At 41.8% G+C, this 25,477-nt stretch overlaps 1 protein-coding gene across 1 annotated transcript in view; it reads left to right on the forward strand.

The window, feature by feature from the left end:
* Positions 1-25,477, forward strand: part of DNAH11 (dynein axonemal heavy chain 11) — a 331,353-nt gene that overhangs the window by 38,263 nt on the left and 267,613 nt on the right. The window contains exons 10-17 of the mRNA XM_056118695.1: positions 1,662-1,766; positions 2,085-2,477; positions 7,253-7,585; positions 8,203-8,457; positions 8,540-8,709; positions 8,968-9,190; positions 14,239-14,355; positions 14,455-14,541. Of these exons, the coding sequence (XP_055974670.1) occupies positions 1,662-1,766; positions 2,085-2,477; positions 7,253-7,585; positions 8,203-8,457; positions 8,540-8,709; positions 8,968-9,190; positions 14,239-14,355; positions 14,455-14,541 (1,683 nt within the window). The remainder of the gene's footprint in view (positions 1-1,661; positions 1,767-2,084; positions 2,478-7,252; positions 7,586-8,202; positions 8,458-8,539; positions 8,710-8,967; positions 9,191-14,238; positions 14,356-14,454; positions 14,542-25,477) is intronic.

The following is a 25,477-nucleotide window of genomic DNA, read 5'->3' on the forward strand; positions in this document are numbered from 1 at the left end:
TATATAATGTGTGTATAAATATACATATACATACATATACCTATATATGCACACCTGTACATATATTGGGGGAGGGAGCATCCTGGTGTTGCTCAGGGACTACTTACTGCCAGCTCTGTGCGTGGGAGTTGTTCCTGACAGTAGTCAGGGGATCAACCCAAGCCTCCCACATCTATGCACTCAGACACTAGGTCTCACTCTCTAGCCTGCCAGGTATTTCTTTTACATAAGCATCCTCCGCAATACTAGATAGGACATACAAAATAAATTTTGTTTCCCTATGCAATTAGAGGCTTTGCAGAAAAGGAAAATCATATATGAATATTATCCTGTAAGTTTCCCTGACAAAATAATTTTAAATATATGATTGAATTTTTAGATAACAACCATAAATCCACTTCTGGTGATTTCCCTGTCTTCACAGTACTGTAAAAGTATGCCTAGAATATGGGAAAGTTAGCTTTATTGGGGTAGATGGTCATAATCTAGATACAAATTCTGATCTTTTCCCTAAAATTATAATATCATCATTGATTTTTTTTTGTAAACTTCAGTGCACAGACATTGTGTGTGTGTGTGTGTGTGTCCTACAATAGTCACATTGTTTCTAACCATGATCTTCTTCCAAAATTGGTTACTTTCTGTGACCTCCCTTTCCTACCAGTTGGCCTCCTAATCTCATCCTATAGCCCTCCACTTACATGGTTTCACCCCAGGGCTATTGAAGGATTGAGTTACTCTGTTTTCAACTGAGAAATGCTGCTCTGAGGAGTCAGGACTGAGGAGTCCCTCTCCCTTATTGATTTCATAAACTCAAGTTATAGAAATGAAATTGCTAAAATTCTTTAGGGATAATCCTTAGGATTTTACCCAAAGGAATTATATAGATTCAAAAAACTATTGTGTTAGTTAATATGGAATGAAATAAAATGGCAAGTGGTATACTAATTTTATCACATTGTGCAGTCTGCTCAGAACCCATGACTTAGGGAGACAGTGATTTCTGCTGCAAAATGACTTGGTATTCCTCCAAATCATTTCCCTTTGAAGATAGCCCAATAAAATTCATTGGACTTTGGGGGAGATGGGAGTTATGGCTATAGATGTAACTTAAAATCTTTCAGTGATATATTTAAAAAATAGAAACCAAAGCAGAACAGCATCTTGAATATGGTGTGTGCATATGAGCATGTTGCATGTTTCTAAGCTTCTTGGTTCAGTTGGATGCAGTTTTTAAAAATGCTTAATGTTCTTCATGATAAAAATTGTCAATAGGTAAGCAACACAAAGTTGGTAGTATGCACAGATTGCTCTCTTTTATGTCAGTCACATTAGAACAAATTTGTATTTTTCTACAAGAATGACAATACTGAGCAAAGAGGGAGGTGTCTTGACTCTCTATTACAGGTCTGAGTATGCATGTACAACTGTATTTTGCTGAAAATATATGTAACAGTGAGACAAAATCTATTGCCAGTACCTTCATTTATACTTTCATTTCCTGTGAAATGTTTTTTTCCCCTTTCATAAACAGGTATCCTTATTGCAACAATTTGAAACTATGAAAATAATTTTTAAAAAAAGCTTTAAAAGTTTTGATTTTAGCTTGTGTTAGAATGATATTTTAATATAGGTAACAACTCTTGATTTTCTTTTAAAAGCTAGTGGCTGTATTGAGAGAAGTAAAATACCTTTTGATGTTGAAGAAGTCAGACATTCCGCATTCGGCATTAGCCATCTTTGAAAAAAGAAACACCATTTTAAAGGTTTGTGTGTTTAGAGGTCGGGCAGATTTTGAACATGAAAGCAAATCATAGTGTTTGATTTTGTTTGGGGGCCCTACCCAGCTGTGCTCAGGGCTTACTCTGGCTCTGTGCTCAGGAATCACTAATGGTGGCTCAGGGGGCCATATTGGGGTGCCAGGGATCGAACCCGTGTTGACTGTGTGCAAGAAATGCGCCTTACCCATTGTACTATCTCTCCAGCCTGAAAACACATCAGATTTTAATTGATCATCTGTGGGCCAATCATGCTTAAGATAGCAAAGGTAATTTTGTTTATTTGGGGATTTCTCCCTTGCACAGTACATTGGAAATCTTGAGCTTCTTGTGCAAGGCTACAATAAGCTGAAGCAGACTCTCCTGGAAGTTGAATACCCACTGATTGAAGGTGAGCTGAAGTCTCTGGATGAGGAGCTGCAAGCGGCAGCGACCTCACTGACGTGGCAGCATGACTGCTGGGGGTACATTGAGCGGGTGAGAATAGCCACCTCCGAGCTGGAGCGCAGAGTCGAGCACACCCAGAGCAACGTGAAAGAGATCCAGCACACCATGAGGGCCTGGGCCGAGTGTCCACTCCTCCCCAGAAGGGAGCACAGGAAGGACACAGCCTTGACATTGGAGGACAAAGGTGATTTGTTTGCTAAAAAATACAAGCTCATCCAAGAAGATGGCTGCAAGATCCACCACTTGGTTGAGGTAATTTATCCATCACCTTTTCCTCTAGTTTAGAAGGAAGGGGAGGGGCTGGAGCGATATAGCACAGCAGGTAGGATGTTTGCCTTGCACACGGCTGACCCGGGTTCGATTCCCAGCATCCCAGGTGGTCCCCTGAGCACCGCAAGGAGTAATTCCTGAGTGCAGAGCCAGGAGTAACCCCTGTGCATCGCCAGGTGTGACCCAAAAAGCAAAAACAAACAAACAAACAAACAAACGAAGGAGAAATGCACTTAACCTGAAATGTAGGTTTCTCTAACTGGGCCCAAAAGAGCTTTTTACATGGTTTTGCTCAGCATTGTAAATAGGAGGAATTTGCCTAACTTGCCTAGAATTACTATAGCTCTCACTGTACAAATTCTTGTGGGAGAGAATAGAATGGGAGCCGTTTTTGATGAAGGAGAATGGTGAATTCTAACCTTTGTTGCAGCTTTGGTATCTTTCCAATGCTACTAGCAGCTCACCCTGTTGACAGCTGTCCTGACTGCACATCTGGAGTCCACTCTTTGAGTTTTGGCAGCTGTACTAATAAGTGCTTTTAGAGAGCTATTAATCTTTAAAAAAATTTCTTTTTGAAATTAAAAAGAGCCATCATTTACAAAGTGATTGATAGATGAGTCTTAGGCATATAATATTTCAACACCAGTCCCACCATCAGTGTCAAGTTCCCTCCTTCAGAGTTCCCATGCTCCCTCCTGCCCTCTGCCCTTGTCCTCCCCACCACACTCCGGCCTGACAAACTTGACAGGTACATTTCAAAGTTCAGTGGCTGTATTTTAGGTCTCATAATTACAGGGTGGTTGGGTTTATGATTCAGATATGTAGCTATACCACTCTCCCGTATCACCCGTATACCTGGGGTCTAGGGCTGTAAACATTTATTTGGTTCTTTGTTTGGGGGTGACATCCAGTGGTGTTTAGGACTCACTCCTGGGCTGAGCTCAGGGGTCATTCCTGGTGGGGTTCTGGGACCACGTGGGATGCTGGGGATAGAACCTCAGTAGGCTTTGAGCAAGGTAAGCACCCTACCTGCTATGCTACTGCTCTGGCCCAAGGGCTATCAATTTAAGAAGAGAAAAGAGCAGCAGCAACAAAACAACAGAAAAAGGAAACAAAGAACTCTGTCCTTTGTTCCTTTGTTCCTTGAAACTTGCATTAGAATACATCTTTAAGGGGAAAAAAAAACACCTAGGCAGTAAGATCATGAGAACTACCTAGAGAAATGAAGCTGGACAGGTGCGGTGGGAATTGGTATGTAGGGGAGGCATTTTAGATGAGGGAAAGGCCTTTACTTTTTATTTTTTATTTTTTTGCTTTTGGGGTCACATATGGCAATGCACAGGGGTCACTCCTAGCTTTGCTCTCAGGAATTACTCCTGGCGGTGCTCAGGGGACCATCTGGGATGCTGGGAATCCAACCCGGGTCAGCCGCGTGCAAGGCAAATGCCTTACCTGCTGTGCTATCACTCTAGTCCCAGGAAAGGCCTTTTTACTGTGGTCTTGTTTCTGCAGTGGAAGTTCACAGAATGAACTGTGTGGGTGTCTGGAGAAGCTTGGTGTTCCAGAGACTGAAAAAATGCAGACATTAAAAAAAAATGTTTTAAATGTTTAGTGCTCAGGGTTACTCCCAGTTCCCAACTTGAGGATTTTGTTTGTTTGTTTGTTTTTTGTATTTTTTGTTTCTTGGGTCACACCCGGTGATGCTCAGGGGTTACTCCTGGCTCATGCACTCAGGAGTTACTCCTGGTGGTGCTCGGGGAACGTATGGGATGCTGGAAATCAAACCCTGGTTGACCAGGTGCAAGGCAAACACCCTACCCACTGTGCTACTGCTCCAGCCCTTTAAGGGTCATTCTTGGTGGTGCTTGGGGCAACTTGCAAAGCCAGATATCAAACCCTGGCCTTTGACATGCAAAATAAGTGCTCTAGTCCATTGAACCATTGGCCCAGGAAGAGAAGCTTTGAAGTAAAGCATGGTTGACCTGTCTGAGGATGGGCTTGAAAGCCAGCATGCCTACAACAGTGCCGGGGGAATAATTAGTGGAGGAGAGGGATTTAAAACAAAACAAAACCAAAAAACCCAGAAAGACTAAGAACACAGAGCACTGGGTAGTTACGAAAACTTTGGTCCTGAGGGGAAATAGCAGCCAGGAACTCTCCTCAAAAGGTTCCCTGTGGAATGTAAACCTCAGGGGAGCCAGGAGGTGGGAGATAGGACCTGGCTTATCCTAGTAATTTAGATGAGAAATGGTGAGGGCCTGAGCCAGGGTGGTAGTGATCAAAGCAGTTGGAAGCTGGATGGACTGGGAAGGTAGAGTCAATATAAAGATTGGCAGTGATGAGTTGGGAGAGAAAAGTCAATGATGGCTTTGAAGGGGTGAAAGTTTGAGCCACAGAAAGAAGTTTCCTTATTGCTGTGGGAGTGCCACATCTATGTCCAGGAGCTGTGCATCTCTGTCTCTGCCTGACTCTGGCGCTACCTGTTGAGGGAGGTGTTGCTGTAGATGATCTCATGTGGGTATCGAAAGGAGATAGAAGTCTATCTGGACACTGGCCTTGAAGTTGTCCCTGAGACCGAGGAGAGGACGAGGTCCCAGCACAGGGTCACAGCACAGGGGATCAAGAAAAAAATCGGGCAAAGGAGAAGGAAAAACCACAGGTGATTTTGCCCAGGAAACCAAATGAAGAGGAACTTTTGAGAAGTTTAACTCTGCGCCATCCTGACATCAGACTTGAGTGTGAGGACTGATACTACCCATCAGAGCAGGTGACAGGACCTTAATACAGGAAGGATGTGGGGCTGGAGCAATAGCACAACAGGTAGGGCATTTGCCTTGCACAGGGCTGAGCTGGGTTTGATTCCCAGCATCTCATGTGGTCCCCTGAGCACCGCCAGGAATGATTCCTGAGTGCAGAGCCAGGAGGAACCCCTGAGTATCACTGGGTGTGACCCAAAAAGCAAAAAAAAAAAAAAGACAGGGAAGATGTGTCAGGACAGAAGCCAGACTAGTGAGGAAAAAGAGGAAGTAGGACAAATTGCTTATTTGCTTGTTAGTTCTTTTGGCTGAAGCCAAGAGAGCTGGTGAGTCCCTAAAGCCTGGATGTCAGTGTTGGGGAGTGTTTTATAGTTTTCAGTAGTTTTGAAAGTTTCACGGTGTTTGTGTGTTGATTGGAATGACCTAAAATGTGGGGGGAAATTTTTGTTGAGGGAAAGCCTTGGAGGCAATGAGGTTTTAACATGCCCAAGCAGAAGTGGAAACTCTCTTAAGATAGGAACATGGCAAGTTGATGTGTAGCAGCAGAGGGTGGGAAGGGTTGTAGGGAACCTGGTGTTCATAGGGGAGATACAGATGATAGACAGGAAGCTGATTCCTGTTGTTTCAGTTTTTTTTCTTTTTGGGTCACACCCAGCAATTCACAGGGGTTACTCCTGGTTCATGCACTCAGGAATTACTCCTGGCCATGCTCAGGAGACCATATGGGATGCTGGGAATTGAACCTGGGTCGGGCGCATGCAAGACAGACACCCTACCCGCTATGCTTTCACTCCAGCCCCGTGTTTCAGTTTTCTTAAGGAAAGACTGGGCTGAAGAAATTAGCTTGTTTGCATGTTCTTCTGAGCTATCTTTATACAGGGAAATCTTCTCTTTGGACAGATTCAGTCCTCCATTTCTGGCCTCTGTCATCTGGAAGAGCAAAGAGAATGGACTCCCCTGCTGTCCCAAAGCACTGCAGTGTGGGTCAGGGAATGAATCCTGGAGGGAAAGCTGGAAGCTGTCTGCAACCACCTTAACCCCTGTACTATTTTTTTTTTTCTTTTCTTTTTGGGTCTCACCCAGCGATGCACAGGGGTTACTCCTAGCTCTGCACTAGGAATTACTTCTGGTGGTGCACAGGGGACCATATGGGATGCTGAGAATTGAACCCGGGTTGGCCTCGTGCAAGGCAAATGTCCTACCTGCTGTATTATCACTCCAGCCCTCCTGTACTATCTTTTTTTTTCTTTTTGTTTTTGGGGATTTTTATTTTTTATTTATTTATTTATTTATTTTTTATTTTGGGCCGGGTTGGAGCGATAGCACAGTGGTAGGGCATTTGCCTTATAAGCAGCCAACATGGCTGACCCGAGTTCGATTTCTCCGCCCCTCTCCGAGAGCCTGGCAAGCTACGAGAGTATCTCACCCACAGCAAAGCCTGGCAAGCTACCCAAGACGTATTTGATATGCCAAACACAGCAACAATTGTTACAGTGGAGATGTTACTGGACCCGCTTGAGCAAATCAATGAACAACGGGAGGACAGTGACAGTGATTTGGGGCCACTGCAGATGATGCTCAGGGTTTACTCGTAGCTCTGCACTCAGGAATCACTTCAGGCGGTACTCAGGGTACCACAAGCGATGCCAGGGATCAAACCGGGTTGTCTGCATGTAAGGCATCATTCTGGCTCCTGTACTATCTCTTTAGCCCTGATTTTTCTTTTTTAAATAATGACTTTTGAATAGATCTTATAAATGAAGTAAAGGTTTCAAAATACTTTTTTGATCTTTACCCGCTCGAGCAAATCGATGAACAATGGGAGGACCGTGACCGTGACTATCTAGCTTAAGGTTCTGCAGACTAGTGCTTCATTACCCCTATATTAGCCACAAAAATGCAGACCCTTCTTTAAGAACCTTTTGATAGAAAGGTTTTATTTTTATGCTAATCATCATTTCGGGATTAACACCTCACCTATTAACACTTGTATGTTTCTAGGAAAATAGGAAGCTCTTTAAGGCCAATCCTTCTTTGGATACATGGAAGATTTATGTAGAATTCATTGATGACATCGTGGTGGAAGGATTTTTTCAAGCTATACTGCACGACTTAGACTTCTTTCTGATGAACACAGAGAAACAACTGAAACCTGCACCATTTTTTCAAGCACAGATGATCTTAATGCCCCCTGAGATTCTGTTTAAACCGTCTTTAGAAAAAGAGGCTGGCGATGGCTTCTATGACTTGGTAGAAGAAATGCTTTGCAATAGTTTCAGAATGTCTGCCCAGATGAAACGTGTAGCAGAACATCTGGAAATAGAAAATTATCAGGTATTTCCTTCATAAATGGAAAGCAGCTTTTATATTAGTGGCTCAAAAACAAATTACAGGAGTCATGAGCTTAAGCAAAGTAGATTTTGAAAAACGTACCATGGGCACCAGGAGGACTTGGTCTACGATAGGAAGCTTGCCACAGAGGGGGAAGGGAAGTGCAGTTAGGACAGAGAAGGGACCTCTGTGACAATGATAGTTGGAAATGATCACTCTGGACAAAAGCTGAGTGCTGAAAGGAGGGAAAGTGATATTCTTTCAATAACAGTATTGCAAACTGCAGTGCCTGAAAGTTAAAGAGAGAGATGTCTGCCATAGAGGTAGGCTGCAGGGTGGTGATCAGGTAGACTGAAGGAAAACTGGGGACATTGGTGATAGGAATTGTGCACCTGTGAAGGGATGGGTATTAGAACATTGTACGGCTGAAACTCAATTATGAACTTGTAACTGTATTTCTCATGGTGATTGAATACTTTAAAAAAGAATTAAAAAATAAAAGAAGAATGTGCCATGGAGGTTTATTTTATCCATCAGTGTCCCTTTGAAAAATTGCCGTGGGTACTGTTATTGATAGAGCCAGGCTGGCTTACATAAGTGCTCGGTTTCCTCTCCTTTAGAATGACATGGATAACATGACTGGCCTGGCAGAGGTCAGGCAGGAGATAATGAAAAGAGTGTCAGATGTCATCAACAAAGTCTTGGACTTTAGAAATACCTTGGACACATATGCTTACCTCTGGGTGGATGACCGAGCTGAGTTTCTCAAGCATTTTCTCCTGTATGGCCAAACTCTGTCATCTGAGGAGATAGACACTCATGCCAATGATGAAATTCCTGAACAGCCCCCCACTCTGGAACAGTTCAAAGAGCAGGCAAGGAAAACCCTTAGTTCTTTAATGTAGTTACAGACTTTGAATTGGATTGGGTGTTTATGGTGTTTTTTTCCCATTACAGATTGACATTTATGAAGCTTTGTATGTTCAGATGAGCAAATTTGATGACTTCCGAGTGTTCGATAGTTGGTTCAAGGTGGACATGAAGCCCTTCAAAATGAACTTGCTGAACATCATTAAGAAATGGAGCTGGATGTTTCAGGAGCATCTTCTGAGATTTGTTGTCGACAGGTAGCCTCCTGTACTTTGATATTTGCAATTCTAACCTTTAATATCTAATTACTTTCTAAAATTGAGGTATTTATTTCAAGAGCATTACAATGGTCAGTTTTATAATAGAATGTCTAATGTTGAACTAGGCAAATAATGAAAATATCATTTAATCCTATGTGTGACATATGCTTCTGAATGTTTAAGGAGTTTAATTTATGTCTTAGTGTATGTTTGTATGTACATATGTATGTTAATATTGATATGTATATGTATTAGTCTGAATGAGCTGCAAGAATTTATCAAGGAGACAGATGCTGGACTTCAGAGAGGATTGAGGGAAGGCAATCATGATGGTTTAGTTGATATCATGGGGCACCTTCTGGCTGTAAGAAGCCGACAGAGAGCTACTGATGAACTCTTTGAACCGCTGAAAGAAACTATCACACTCTTGGAAACTTATGGCCAAATGATGCCTGAGCAAGTCTATATTCAACTAGAGGTAAGTATCGTGGTCATCTAGTCTTTTTTTTTTCAGTCATAATGGTATTTATTTTATTTTGTGCCTTTTATATATATACATATATATTTTTAAATTTTTATTAGTGAAACACCATGAGGTACAGTTGTAGATTTACAAATTTTTGTGCTTGGGTTTCAGTTATACAGTGATCGAGTACCCATCCCTCCACCAGTGCTCATTGATCCCAGTATCCTTCCCGCCCTGTCCCATCCGCCTCTATAGCAGGGCATTCCCTTTTGTTCTTTCTCTCCTTTTGGGTGCTGTGGTTTGCAAAAGAGGCATTGAGTGGCAATCATGTTCAGTTTATAGTCTACTTTCAGCATGTATCTCCAATCCTGGGAGGATCCTCCCAACATCCTTTACTTGGTGCTCCCTTCTCTATCTGAGCTGCCTTTTCCCCTAGCATGTGTGGCTGGCCTCCAAGCCATGGAGTGAACCTCCTGGTACTTATCTCGACTATTCTTGGGTGTTAGTCTCCTATTTGGTTACTTTATATTCCCCAAATAAATGCAATCTTTCTATGTCTGTTCCTCTTTTTCTGATTCATTTCACTTAGCATGATACTTTCCATGTAGTACTATTTGTATGTAAATTTCATGACTTCATCTTTTCTAACACCTGCATAGTACTCCATTGTGTAGGCGTACCAAAGTTTCTTTAACCAGTCATCTGTTCTAGGGTAGTCGGAGTTTTTACATTTTTTGGCTATTGTGAACAGTGCTCGAGCGGGCCCAGTAACGTCTCCATTGGAGACTTTGTTGTTACTGTGTCTGGCATATTGAATACTCTCGGTAGCTTGCCGGGCTCTTTGAGAGGGGCGGAGGAATCGAACTCGGATCGGCCATGTTGGCCGCGTGTAAGGCGAACGCCCTACCCGCTGTGCTATCGCTCCAGCCTGTGAACAGTGCAGCAATGAACATAGAAGTGCAGATGTCATTTCGACTATACTTTTTTGCCTGTCTGGGATTATTTCCAGAAGGGGTATTGCTGGGTCAAATGGGAGCTGAATTTCTAATTTTTTGAGAATCGTCTATACTGTTCTCTACAAGGGCTGAACCAGTCGGCATTCCCACCAACAGTGAAGGGGAGTCTCTTTCTCACCACATCCACTCCAACACCAGTTACTTTTGTTCTTTTGGATGTGGGCCAGTCTCTGTGGTGTGAGATGATATCTCATTGTTGTTTTGATCTGCATCCTCTTGATGATTAGCGATGTAGAGCATTTTCTCATGTGCCTCTTAGCCATTCGGATTTCTTCTTTGAGAAAGTTTCTGTTCATTTCATCACCCCATTTTTTGATGGGGTTGGATGTTTTCTTCTTGTGGAGTTCAATCAGTACTTTTTATATCCTTGATATCAAACCCTTGTTGGATGGGTATTGGGTGAATATCCTTTCCCATTCTGTAGATTGTCTTCGTATACTGGTCACTGTATCTTTTGAGGTGCAGAAGCTTCTTAATTTAAGATAGTCTCATTTGTTTATCTCTGTTTCCACTTGTTTGGTCAGTGTAATGTCGTCTTTGAAGATACCATTAGCCTCAATATCATGGAGGGTCAGCTAGTCTTAATTGCCATAAATCAAGGATTTCTTGTATTCAACTTCTTAGCCTTATTCTCTCCTGGCATCTTTGTTGCCATAAGGTGCTATAGTCATTAGTGGTTCACTTATGTTGTTTCTAGCTCTGGGATATAGCAAATTGTGCTGTTATGAACATTTCCTTCAAGTTTTTGAGTATTAATTTTTAGTAAAGATCGGTGGGATTTACGGGTATACAGTAATTCTATGTTTAACTTTCTGAATAACTGTCACATTGTTTTTCACAATGATTGCTCAGTTTTATGTGTCTCATTTTGTTTTGTGAGGATCAAATTCAGTAGTTTACTTATAAATGCCCTCTTTCGTAAAGACTATGAAGAATTACTATATGATTTATGAAAATCTATTTAGGGGGCTGGAGTGATTATACAGTAGATAGACTCTTTCCTTCTATTTGGCCTATCTGGGTTCAATTCCTGGCACTCCATATGGTCCTCTGAGCCTGCCAAAAGGGATCTCTGAACACAAGCCTAGGTATAAACCCTGAGTATAATAAGGTGTGGCCCAGATACCAACCACCCCCCCGCCCAAAAAATCTATTTTAAAATTGCCCTGAGGACTGAAAATATAATCTTATGTGAGTCAGATATTTAGATATGTAGCAAGATGAAGTAGTTAAAGTATACCCTACTATAAAAATATTTTAGAAATATTTGTATATTTTTGTTCTGTATTATATTTGGGGAGGGTCACCCCTGGCTGTGCTGACCTGGCTCTTCCCTCAGGGATCACTTTTGGTAGTACTAGGGGATCTGTATAGTGCCAGGGATTGACCCCAGAGAGCAGCAAGGCAAGCACTCCACCTCCTGTACTATCTCCCTGACCTCCAAGTACTTGCATGCATTTTGGGACAGATCTTGGAACTTAATGTAAAGAAACCAGTCATACCACAGACTGTTGGTAAGGGGATAGATTTAACCATAGTCTTCAAAAGATAAATCATAAAAATTGAATTTACTACTTCAAGTAATGGGAGTCATGAAAATCTTAGGTTCTTCGTATTTCAAATGCAGGACACACTTCTAGCCTTGGTGTAATTACTTGTGTCAGTAATTCTGTCTGTTGAGGGGGAAAATCAGATTAATGGTCTGGGCAAGTGACATGTAGGAGATGCCCCACTTTTATTTTACTTGAAGCAACTTTTAATTTACTCTCAGTTTCTCCTTCCTTATCTCTCATTGATAGTTTTTATATGTTTCAGGCACTTGCCTGCTCTTGATTCTATGCTCAAAAACCCTTAGACTTGGATGTGTCCCGCCAACCTATTGCCAGTTCTAAGAAATCAGGTTAAACTTCTAACTTATGGAGATGATTGTGTTCCTTCCCTGCCAAGAAACTTTTGTTATTCATTCCCAGTTTCCTGGATACTATCACTTTCCTTAAGATTCCAAACTCACCCAGACTCTGCATTGGTAAACCTTGCTGGATCTCAACAAACTAACTAACTTTGCCTCTCGGAACCTTGTCAGTTCTCTGGAGCCTCAGATCTGGTGTGGCTTCTTTTTGGGGATCATATTTGTGAGAAAGATTTAGGAGGTTAGATGATATTTAGATTTCTTTTTATAAATTTTTTAGTTTTTTAATTTTTTGATTTTGGGGTCACACCTGGCAATGCTCAGGAGTTCCTCCTGACTGCACTCAGGAAATACTTCTGGTGGACTTGGGGATCCATATAGAATGTCCATATAGAAACCCTGGTCGGCAGCGTGCAAAGCAAACGCCCTACCCACTGTTCTATCACTCAGATCCCTGATATTTAGATTTGCAGCAGCATTTTCCCCTATAAGGTAGAGGGTTATTTGTGTCTGCAAACCTACTGTGATTGGACCACCAGTAGCTCGTGCTCGAATGTGGGTTTTGTTTTGTTTTTCTTTTTGGGTCACACCCGGCGATGCACAGGGGTTACTCCTGGTTTTGCACTCAGGAATTACTCCTGGCGATGCTCAGAAAACCATATGGGATGCTGGGAATCAAACCCAGGATGGCCACGTGCAAGGCAAAAGCCCTACCCACTGTGCTGTTGCTCCAGCCCCTTGAATGTGGTTTGATTGACACAAATTGCAGCATGGGTATCAACATGTTCAAGGGCTGGAGTTCATTGAGTGCCCTACAGAAAGAAGCATATGGCTTCCTGACCATGAGCCTGGGAGGAACTCCTGTAATATTTAGTTTCATGGGATCACTTGGAAAGGCAGAATGAGATTCTGTACCAATGGCAATGTTGAGTGTTGGTGGGATGAAGGGTGGAAGCACCAGATGGAATAAGGTTCAGCACCTGGATGTCTTGGTTCCTGGATGGGCTTTGGATTTTGGACACTGAGGTCTCTTCCCAAGGATTTTGGGTCCCCAGTGGAAATTCACATGTGCAGCCAGGCAGAGTCAGTCCTGTGTGTGCCACTCATGTGCAGTTGAAGGCAGAGAATGACTTCTACCTTTCTTGAGCTCCTCTGCCACATAGTCACGATTTATACTGGACACTGTATTCTAGTGCTTCATAATTGGTGGTTACCAAATCATCCATCAAATATTTATCAAGGGTTACAAAATAGTGTTTGGAACCCTTGTTTTTTTTATACTTCACCTGCTCAAATCAAGTTCCATTACCATGGGTGGTTTCCTGTGACAAAACAATTTCAGTGTCCCAAGAGCTGACCCAGAGGAACAATGCTTTTCTAGTCTGGACACAGAAATGCTTTTTGATAGCAATTATGCACAATGCCTTTTCAAAGAAAATAACTTGCTGTTTTACTATTTGCATTGTGGGCAGGGAGAACAAAGTTCTTTTGCTACCTGAACTGTTTTCTTGCTGCTTTTGTCCTATATGAAGTAGAGATTAACCTTGCCTTGTCTTTACCTCCTATTCCTGCAGAATCCCCAGTCTTTTTAAAATTAACCTAAGAACTCAATCTCTCCATCAAGACGGGGCACACATACAGCTTTGGGAACAAAAGGGAACTGAAGAATGAGATCAGGCACATTTTCAGCTCAACCCCACCAGATCTCTGGGCATCTTTTTCACCTGCTGACTTGCTAAATTTACCCTCACTTCTATTTTCTATTTCAATTTGTTAGAAGTCAGTGAAGTCATTGGCAGAGCCCTTTGATTTTATTCCCCCAACAGCAAGACAGTTTGGGAATTGTGTTTATTTTGAAAGGATTTTTGTTTATTCTGAGATAAATCTTACAGCAGAGCACAGCTTTGGTTTGTGTAGTAAAAGTATAAATCCAGAGGTACCAGGAGGTCTGCCTTGGTTTTTCTCTAGCTTTTTTCCTTTTTAGTTCCCCCTTTTTTTTAACTCCTCCTGTTAAAATAGTAAAGGGGTTACTCATCCTATGGGGTACTCCAAAATAAGCAAGACTATTTAACCCCATGGCACTGATTTGCACTACACATTGAAGTAATTTCCTACTTGCACCTTTGTTTTTGTAGGAATTGCCTGAAAGATGGGAAACTACCAAAAAGATTGCAGCCACAGTCAGACATGAAGTTTCTCCTCTCCAGAATACTGAAGTCACTCTTATAAGAAAAAAATGTGTTTTGTTTGATGTAAGTTAACTCCGACTTTTTTGTTAAATGTAAGGTTTTATAAGGATGAGTGAAGGTATTTGAGATTCACTTTGAGTTTTTGTTTTCTACCCTGAGCAGGAAAAGCAGGCTGAGTTCAGAGAGAGATTCAGATTCTATGCTCCTCTTGATTTCAATACAGAAAATCCATATGTCGTGCTTGACAAGGTAATTCTCATCTCAGTTATTTTGTGTGCATGTTATAGTCATTATTTTAGAAAATAAATTTTATGACTGGAGATGTAGGTCAGTGGTAGAGCTTTACATAGGTATCTGGTTTTGTCTCTGGCACTGAATGCGCATGCACACAAACACAAAAATACATGTGCAAACACAGACACACAAACGTGCACACAATATTTTAGATACTACGTATTGCTATAGGGCTAGAGCGATAGCACAGAGGGTAGGGCATTTGCCTTCCACGCAGCCAACCCCAGTTTGATTCCTCCGCCCCTCTCAGAGAGCCTGGAAAACTACTGAGTGTATCTCACCCGCACAGCAAAGTCTGGCAAGCTATCCATGATGTATTAGATATACCAAAAACAATAACAACAAGTCTCACAATTCGTTGTGAGACATTACTGGTGCCCACTGAAGCAAATCCATGAACAATGGGAGGACAGTGCAGTGCAGTGTATTTGCCTTAGTTTTGCAATTAGTTATAGGACTTGACCCAGACTGAATTATGAAAATTTTTCCTAAGCAAATTATATTGTCCTTTGAATTGTGTCTTTCAAACTCTTTTCTTCATCAAGGTAATCATACTAGTAAAAATAAAAACCCCGAATATTTAAAAATATTCAACATGTATTACATATGTAGTAAAGGTAAAGGTAAAAGGTAAAGGCCCTTCTGTTGATCGTCGATTTGCTCGAGTGGGCCCAGTAATGTCTCCATTGGAGACTTTGTTGTTACTGCGTTTGGCATATCGAATACTCTCGGTAGCTTGCCGGCCTCTCCGAGAGGGGCGGAGGAATCGAACTCGGGTCGGCCATGTTGGCCGCTTGTAAGGCGAACGCCCTACCGCTGTGCTATCACTCCAGGCCCTGTATCACTCCACGTATGTAGTAATATAATTATATATTTATATGTATGAGTCAAGACCTTTGTACTAAGATTGAACATTTTTTCTTTCAGTTCTTCAAATGTTTCTATGATATAGTTTCTATTATTCTCCTTTTCTCAGATAAAGATACCATATTTAGTTAAGTAACATGTTGATGATCACGCAGTGGAGAAGCTAATATTAATTCTGGGAGCCAGAGTGATAGCATACGGTACTGGAATGAATGCTTTGCATGCGGTGGCTTCAGGTTTAAATCCCAGTATTGCATGGCTCCTTGAGCATTTCTGGGAGTAACTCCTGAACACCTAGTGGCCTGAGCATTACCAAATGTGACCTTCAAATTAAAAAACAAAACACGCACAAAAATATTGTAGCTATCTACATTTTAAAAATTAGTAATCTTAACCATTATATGTTTCCCATGTGCATTCCTAGTCATTTTTAATAAAAGGTAAAGGTAAAGGCCCTCCCGTTGATCGTCGATTTGCTCAAGCGGGCCCAGTAACGTCTCCATTGGAGACTTTGTTGTTACTGTGTCTGGCATATCGAATACTCTCGGTAGCTTGCCGGGCTCTCCGAGAGGGGCGGAGGAATCGAACTCGGGTCGGCCATGTTGGCCGCGTGTAAGGCGAACGCTCTACCCGTTGTGCTATCGCTCCAACTCCTTTTAATAATAGGGAAGAATATCGATAACTTAGTAACTCTGTATACATGTATTATCAGGTCATTTGATCCTAGTTATAATGACAATTAATTTGGTTGAGTATAAAAATGGGTACAACTGGAAAATAATTTAAAATGGTGATATGATACTTTAAAGAAATGTTTGAAGCTCTATTGAAAAATGATCTGTTTCCTCAGGCATTCTTTACATAGCATTGGAATGAGACAGTGACTTTGTGAAGGTTAGATTCAGGAGCTTGTATTATTTTTTTAATGTAGGAGTATTGCTAATTATTTAGCCATTGATTAGGCTGATTGAATTGGGCATGGATTCCACCTCACTTTTTTTTCCTTTTTTTGTAAATGTATATATTGAATCACCGTGAGAGCAGTTACAAAGCTTTTGGGTTTAAGTCTCGGTCATACAATGATGAAACACCTGTCCCTTCATCTGTGCCCACTTTTCACCACCAAAACCCCCAGTATACACCCCATCCCACACCCTCCCCCTACTGTGGGGCAGATGATTTCCACATTACTCTCTCTCTACTTCGATTACAGTCAATATTTCCACACCAGACCCACCATTATTAATTTGGAATTTTACCCCAACACTCAGATCTGCTGAAAAGGCAACAGTAAATAATTTGTATTCAATTGCTGGTTATGAGTAACATATGATGTCACATGGCCACAGTAGTGGCTGTGCAATTTTGGAATTCTGAAATTTTAACAATTAAATCTGGAGGGATTTCTGCCAAAACCAGCTGGGTTCCGAGACTTGTTCCTCAATTTCTTGGATCATGGCTGTTAAGCAGCTTGATCAGGAGCCAGAGAGGCCGTTCATGGGTGGTGACTAGGGATATCTTTGGGGTGGGGAGGAAAGGGCTGGCTCCACCCCCATCCCACCCCTCATGTCACATCACTGAGGTTCCAATCCTGACTGTCCAATGACCTCTGGAGTATGGCAGCCACCGAGCTGCCTAGGGGGAGCTGCCTAGAGGGAGCAGGCCCCTGGGGTGGCCTGGCGCTGGTTACCTACTGCAGGGATTGTCATGCATTTCTTCCAAAAGCCTATGGGTTCTGAGATTTGTCTCAGAATCTCTGGGATCATGGCTTTTAAGCAGTTCGATCAGGAACCAAAGAGGCCTTGCCTCCAGTTATATAGCTGAGCTGGAGGTGGTTTGTGGGTGTGTCTCCCACATACCTAACTTTTGGCTGTTTACTTTCTTGGTAAACTTTACCCCAAGTTTTTGGGGTCTGGCCAAAGGCACAGAAGCACTTTGGGGGCATCTGGAAGTCTGAAGGCACCATCATGCTGCTGATGTACTTGCCTCACAGGTACAGATTGACCTGCTGGCGGCACCATACCTCCAAAGGAATTCTAAGATTTTAACAACTAAATCTGGAGGGATTTCTGCCCAAACATGCTTGGTTCTGAGATTTGTTCCTGAGTCTCTGGGTTCATGGCCATTAAGCAGCTTGATCAGGAGCCAGAGAGGCCATTCATGGGCAGCGACCTGGGGTCTCGTTGGGGCAGGGAGGAAAGGGCTAGCTCCACCCCCATCCTGTGAGGCCCCGTGTGTCTTGTCACTGCGGGCCCAAACCTGACTTTCCAGTGGCCTCTGGAGGATGGCGGCCACCAAGCCGCCAGGGGGAACAGGCCAAGGTACAAAACCTATTCCCACATGGGGTGGCCTGGTGCCGGTAACCTACTGTGGGGACCAGATGCATTTCTAATAAAAGCCGTTGGTTTCCGAGATTTGTTTCTGAGTCTCTTGGCCCTTAAGCAGCTTGATCGGAGCCAGTGGGCAGTGACTCAGGGTCTTGACTCAGGGTCTTGTTGGGGGAGGAAGGAAAGGGCCGGCTCCACCCCCATCCTGTGAGGCCTCAGGAGCATTTTTGCAGGTTTATTTTTTTTTGGTATGTGAACCACATCCAGATGCTACATCTGGCTCAATGTTGGGATGTTGCTTCCATTGCTCAGAAGACCATTTGGGAACAAACCTAAGGCCCCCATGCAATCTATGTGCTCCAGTCTTCACTCTCTCCTGCCCTGTTTTTGAGTTCTTTATCTGGGCTCTTTTTCCACTTTCCTGTCCTTCCTGGATCTGATTCCTGACCCTTCTCTCAAGGATCACTTCTGGCAAGGCTCAGGAGACCATATGGGGTGCCGAAGATTGAACTTGGGTAAGCCACATGCAAGGCAAGTGGCTTACTTGCTGTATGATTGTATGAACCCCCTTCACACATTTTTTGAGGGAGGTCACACCCAGAGATGCTCAGGGTTTTACTTGTGGCTCTGCACCCAGGAATTACTCTTGGCAATGCTTAGAGGGACCAGATGGGATGTCAGGACTCAAACCCGAGTCTGCCACATGCAAGGAAATGCTTTAGCCACTATACTATGGTTCTGGCTACATTCACTTTTTTTTTCTTTAACCAGGTGTTGGAGGTAGTCTTTTTTTCTTTAGATTGGTATAAAACTTGCCATTCGCATGCTTACACTTTTATTGCTCTTACACCATTTGGGGTTGAATTTAAATTTTAGTTGACTTGAAGCCATTCAGTTATCATTATCCTTTACCCTAATGTCTTCTCTTTTACTTTACTGAGAAAAGTGGTTAACATGTTCTTAAAAGAGAGTGGTTAGAGAATACTAATAGAGTTGTGGTTTCTAAAAGATTGTATATAAACTGCAGATTTATATACAAAAGATGTATATAAATATATCTATATATTGTACAATATAATATACAATATATTTATATATTGTATATAAATATATGCTGGAGTGATAGCACAGCGGTAGATATTTATACAATATAAATATAAAATATATTTATATATTGTATATAAATATACTTATTTATATACAAGATTGTATATAAATATATCTCCTTTATATACAGGAGATATATTTCCTTGGCTAACCAATGAAATGTGTATAAACATGTACTATAGTTCTCATTTAATGTATCTTGTCGTTTTCATGCTATAGTTATATATTTACAAATCAGAGATGTTTAGCATTGTACCTAAAGAAAATGTTGAGATGTGCTAGTGCTGGTTTATTTTTCCTCTTTTTCTTTAAAATCTTATTAAGTCACTGTGATTTAAGGTGCTGTTAGTGTCAGGGTTTCAGGCTTCAGCGCACCAACCCCAGACCCTCCATCAGAGTGGCTGCTTCTTTCCACCATTGTCTAAGGGGCCCTCTGAGCCTCTTCCACCTGCTGTTTCCCTGCCATGGTCATCTCAGTTCTTTAGACCACCTCACAGATTGTATTGCTTTGGGTAATTTGTTATTTACTTACCTTGCTTATTTATATCCCAAACATGGGGGAGTTAATTCTGTATCTGTCCCTCTCCATCTGACTTCATTCAGCCTGATACCTTCCAGTTCTATCTATATAGCAGAAAATTGCATGAGTTAATATTTTTTATAGCCAGGTAGTATTCCTTAATATATATCTGAATATTATATATACACATACACATGTATATTATATACACACATACACATATGTAATTAGTCCTCCCGTTGTTCATCGATTTGCTCGAGCGGGCCCAGTAATGTCTCCATCGTGAGACTTGTTGTTACTGTGTTTGGCATATCGAATACGCCACGGGGAACTTGCCAGGCTTTGCCGTGTGGGCGAGATACTCTCGAACTCGGGTTGGCCATGTTGGCTGCGTGCAAGGCAAACATCCTACCGCTGTGCTATCTCTCCAGCCCACACATATGTAATATGCATTTATATATAATATATATGCACACACATTATATGCATATACACATGTATATGCATATATGTATATGCATCCATTATATATACACATATATACATACACACATACACACACATATATATACACACACACACATACACACACACCACAGTTTCTTTATCCAGGCATCTGTTTTTGAAAACTTGTGTTGTTTCAGATTTTGGCTATCCTAAATAGTGCTGCAGTGAACATAGGGCACAGATGTCTTTTCTGAATAGTTTTTGGGCTCTTAGATAAGACATCAAGAATTGGAATTGCTGGGCCTCATGGAAATGTAATTCTTAGCTTTTTGGTGACTTTTTCTTGAAGTCTCTTTCTTGTGTTTTTTTTTTTTTTCAGCATTTATATATCTAGTTAGATTAAACCAGAGTCACATATATGTTTATTCTGGGGATGTGGAAGACCTAGTACTCAAGGTACCTTACTCTGCAGACAGACACCTTAACTCTCTAGGAATAAAGCAGAATTGTAAATCTCTCACTTTGTACTGAGATTTCTTGGTAAAGTTAAGTTATTGCTGTGTTTCTTCAGACAGAAAGATCCAGGAAACAGTTGTGACCATAGCTGGGTATGCATTTTTAAGAATAATGAATTAGCATAAGCAATGGGAAAACTGATTAGAGACAAATACAAAGGACCATCAACTTTGGGGAATATGGTAGAATAGAAATTTTGAAAAACCCTCTTTTTAATAGAGAAGCAGAATCATGTTCACAAATATACAATCAAACAGCTGTTGCTGAAGTCACAAGAAAATCAATCTCTAAAGGAGGAAGAGAAGGAGAGGAAAAGAGAGGGAGAGAGAGAGACAGAGGGAGGGGAGAGAGAGATGGGGCAAAAGGAGAAAGAGCGACAGAGGGAGGGGGAGAGAGAGACAGAGGGAGGTGTGGAGAGAGAGGATGGAAAAGCCAGGATGGAAACTAGAGACAAAGGATTATGAGCTACTACTGTAGGGACAAGTGAAAATGTCAGAATATATATATTTTTTAAGAAAGAAAAAAATGTAAGATATGTAACTTAGTATATCAGGGAGCAACAGCAGATGTTCTTAAGAGCTTACAACCTTGGGGAAAGGGATTGGGGAAGGATAAACCTGTGGCCCCTGTAAAGAGAACCTGGGAATCCCCCATGAGTCCTTGCTAAGACTCAGAGTAGGGGAGAAGGGGGGTATATATCCGGTGGGTATTTCTAAACACAGGACTGTTCTCACAAGGTTATTTTTTCAATTTTATATCACCCCTATGATGAAGCAATTTCCAGGCCAGGAAACTGGAATGGTTACAGGTAGAAGAAAACCTAAATCATCCTTGGTGGAAAATGCTTTCATTCTCATCTTCTCTGGGGATCCAGCAAGTTAAGTTTAGTTGAATGTGTGTTTACAATAAAATGATCATATAGCATTTTTAAGAAAGAAAAGAGATTATCAAGATTTAAGATTATTGGCATTAATTATTTGAGTTTATTTATAGAAATAAATGAATTATAAAAAATATAATTTATACAAAGGAGGTAGATAGGTTAGAAAGAGAACTAATGATACAAAATACATTGGAAGAAATCATTTAGAAGGCAGCACATAGATGGAAGACATATAAAGACAGCGAGATATAGAGTAAGAAGTCAAAATACTTAACTGCTTTGACTTCCTGGAAGAAAGGGTTTTATTTATTTTTTATTGTTTTAATTTTTTTTTTTTTTTTGCTTTTTGGGTCACATCTGGCAATGCACAGGGGTTACTCCTGGCTCTGCACTCAGGAATTACTCCTGGCGGTACTCAGGGGACTATATGGGATGCTGGGAATCGAACCCAGGTTGGCTGCGTGCAAGGCAAATGCCCTACCTGCTGCACTATCACTCCAGCCAAAGAAAGTATAGTCTTAAAATTAGACAGGTGACAGTCTAAGTATAATATCTGATATTTTTCTAGGATTGGTCAAAGTATGAATCAAAAGACACATCACTGGGAAATAACAAATGCCCAAAGGCAATAGAAACAAAAAGCATGAAAACTGGTCTTTAGTAGGAAGGAGGGTTCGGGATGGGGATATGTTAGGGAAGGAGATTCTAGGACAGTGGTGCAGGGAAACCATCATCCTGGACAGGGTTCAGAAAAGAGGTTAAGTAATGTGCATGATACCCTGTCAGTAACAATATTGCAAACCACTTTGACTAAAAAGAAAGAGGGGAAAAAAGAAGGAGAAAAGTACTTTACACAAAGGCTGCCTGAGGAGGTGGAGTGAGGGTGGTGGGGAGAGAGAGGGAAATTGTGGAGGGAAGTGATACCGGTGAAGGGATTGGTATTGGAACATTGTATGCCTGGAACTCAATCAGGAGTTACCCTTATGGCTTTGTTATTCAATTAAAATTAATCACTTAATCACTTAATCACTTAACTTCCCGTTAGTCGTCGATTTGCTCGAGCGGGCGCCAGTAACGTCTCCATTTGTCCCTGTCGCGTGCTAGTGTAGCCCAATGGCATCTCTTCGCTCCGGGAACATGGAGGGCCTCAAACCGATCGTTCATGACCTTGACAAAGAAGTCTGACCATCTGGTAGGTGGGCGGCCACGCGGTCTCTTGACATCCCGTGGAATCCAATCAGTAACAGCTCTAGTCCAACGGTCGTCTTTAAATCTCATTACATGACCAGCCCATCTGATTTTCGACACCTTGGCAAATGAGACAGCGTCCCTGATCCTTGATCGTCGACGGATGTCAGAACTCCGGATTCGTTCTCTCATTTGAGTGAAACGTGATATTCCAAGCATAGCTCTTTCTATTCTTCTTTGGGAGACCTGAATGGCGTTCTCATCTTGTTTGCGTAGGGCCCAGGTCTCTGAGGCATATGTTAATGCAGGAAGAACAGTGGAATCAAAGAGATGTGCCCGGAGCCGGAGGTTCTTCGTCCTCTTAGCTATTTCTTCGACGTTCTTGAAGGCGTTCCAAGCCGCTCTCTTCCTCCTGCGCAGCTCGGGTGCCAGGTCATTTGCCATGTTGACCTCTCGACCTAGGTACACATAGCTGTTGCATTCGGAGATGGTCGTTCCATTGAGAGCAAATGGGGCGTCAGGAACAAGGCTGTTTCTCATAAACATTGTCTTTGTAAGATTCAGCTGTAGTCCTACCTTTCCACACTCACGGTCAAAGTCGGCCAGCATTTGTGCCGCTTGGCTGATGTTTGGTGTTATTAAAACAATGTCATCAGCAAAGCGGAGGTGGTGTAGTTGCCGACCATCTATCTTCACTCCCATTCCTTCCCATTCCAGTCGTCGCATGATGTTCTCGAGGGTGGCACTGAAGAGTTTTGGTGAAATGGTATCACCCTGCCGCACCCCTCTCTTGACATCAACGATCACTTCTTTGTAGAATGGTGAGATCCTGGTAGTGAATCCGCAATACAGCTCACGGAGGATCCTGATGTATTGGGCTTGAATGCCCTGATTGGCTAGGGCTTCAATGACCGCTTCCGTCTCAACAGAATCAAAGGCCTTCTTTAAATCAATGAACGTTAAGCAGAGCGGCATCTTGAACTCCCGAGAAACCTCAATGAGTTTGGTTATCGTGTGGATATGGTCGATGGTGCTGAATCCTTTGCGGAACCCTGCTTGCTCACATGGTTGTCCTTCATCTAGTGTTCTGCCAATCCTATTCAGGATGACTCGAGTGAACAACTTGTAGATGACAGACAATAGGTAGATCAGGCGATAGTTGCCAATGTCATGGATGTCTCCCTTCTTGAACAGTAGTATGGTCCTGCTGGTTTTCCATTGGGACGGAACCTTGCATTCAGACAGGTAGCGAGTGAAGAGCCGAGCCAGTGTATTGATGAGTACTGACGGCAGGTTCTTCAGGTGTTCAGGTCTGACCTTGTCTGGGCCGGGTGCTGTTTGCTTCTTTACTGACGAAAAGATCTAGGAAATTGATTAAATTTCAACAGAGATAAGTACACAGCAAACATCTAGACCCATCAAATGATCTGCAAACTACCAAATGCAAAGAGAACTTTAAAGCGATCATAATAGAAAAGAGTGATCACTTATTACAAGGGATGATTTGACTAATAAGAACAAACATTACATTATTAACAATGGAAGCCAGAAGGTATGAATGCTACTTTCCAAATTGTATTGTAAATCTGTATATTTACAGTAAAATTTATAACTGTAAAATTGCATTTCAGTAAGTAATAAAACATTTTAGATAAGTAAAAGCTGAATAAACAACCAACTAACCATCATTAAACTTGTTGTGCATATATTCCAAGAAAAGAGATCAAAAAAGCTAAATTTGATTCTACCATAGGTATATCAATATAGTTTGTATAGAATCTAATTTAGCTTCCCCCACATCTTCTGTTGTTTCAGAAGGTTCCCTGCATCTTCTCTTGGAATCCCTTGATTGTTTACTCAGCTACTGTTACTCTGCTGCTCAGATCTTTCATTGAGTTTTTTTTTTTCAGAGGTTCCTACTGCTTTATTTTTTTTTCCCCTTTATTTTATTTTATTTTTTTTAAAGTTGTAGATTTACAATTTTTTGTGCTTTGGTTTCAATTATACAATGATCAGATACCCATCCCTCCACCAGTGCCCATTTTCCACCACCATGGATAATATCCCTCCCACCCCCATCCCCCCATCCCCCCTGTCTCTGTGGCAGGGCAATCCCCTGTGTTCTCTCTCTCCTTTTGGGTGTTGTGGTCTGCGAAAGAGGCATTGAGTGGCAAACATGTTCAGTCCATAGTCTACTTTTGACATGCATCTCCCCTCCTAGGAGGATCCTCCAAACATCCTTTATTTGGTGCTCCCTTCTCTATCTGAACTGCCCTTTCCTCTAGGATACCCAGCTGGCCTCTAAGTTATGGAGTAATCCTCCTGGTGCTGATCTCAGCTATTCTTGGGTATTAATCTCATTCTTTGTTACTTTATATCCCCCAGATGAATGCAATCCTTCTATGTCTATCCCTCTCTTTCTGACTCATTTCGCTTAGCATGATACTTTCCATATTGTACCACTTGTATGTAAATTTCATGACTTCATCTTTTCTAAGAGCTACATAGTACTCCATTGTGTAGATGTACCAAAGTTTCTTTAACCAGTCATCTGTTCTAGGGCATTCAGGTTTCTTCCAGTTTCTGGCAATTGTAAAGAGTGCTGCAATGAACAAACAAGTGCAGATGTCACTTCGACTATACATTTTTGCCTCTCTGGGATATATTCCCAGGAGTGGTATTGCTGGGTCAAATGGGAGCTCAATTTCTAATTTTTTGAGAATCGTCCATACTGTTTTCCAGAAGGGCTGAACCAGTGGACATTCCCACCAACAGTGAAGGAGTGTCCCTTTCTCGCCACATCCACGCCAGCATCGGTTGCTTTTGTTCTTTTGAATGTGGGCCAGTCTCATTGAGTTTTTTTTTTAATGTCACCTGCCATCACCTTGATTTGTCACTATTTTTTAAAGCTGTGACGTATTCAATATGTCAAACACAGTAACAACAAGTCTCAAAATAGAGACGTTACTGGGCCTGCTTGAGCAAATCGATGAACAACGAGAGGGCAGTTTGTTTTGTTTTGTATTTATTTTTATT

The sequence above is a fragment of the Sorex fumeus genome, unplaced genomic scaffold (assembly GCF_029834395.1).
Source record: "Sorex fumeus unplaced genomic scaffold, SorFum_2.1 ptg000037l, whole genome shotgun sequence".
Lineage (NCBI taxonomy): Eukaryota > Metazoa > Chordata > Mammalia > Eulipotyphla > Soricidae > Sorex > Sorex fumeus.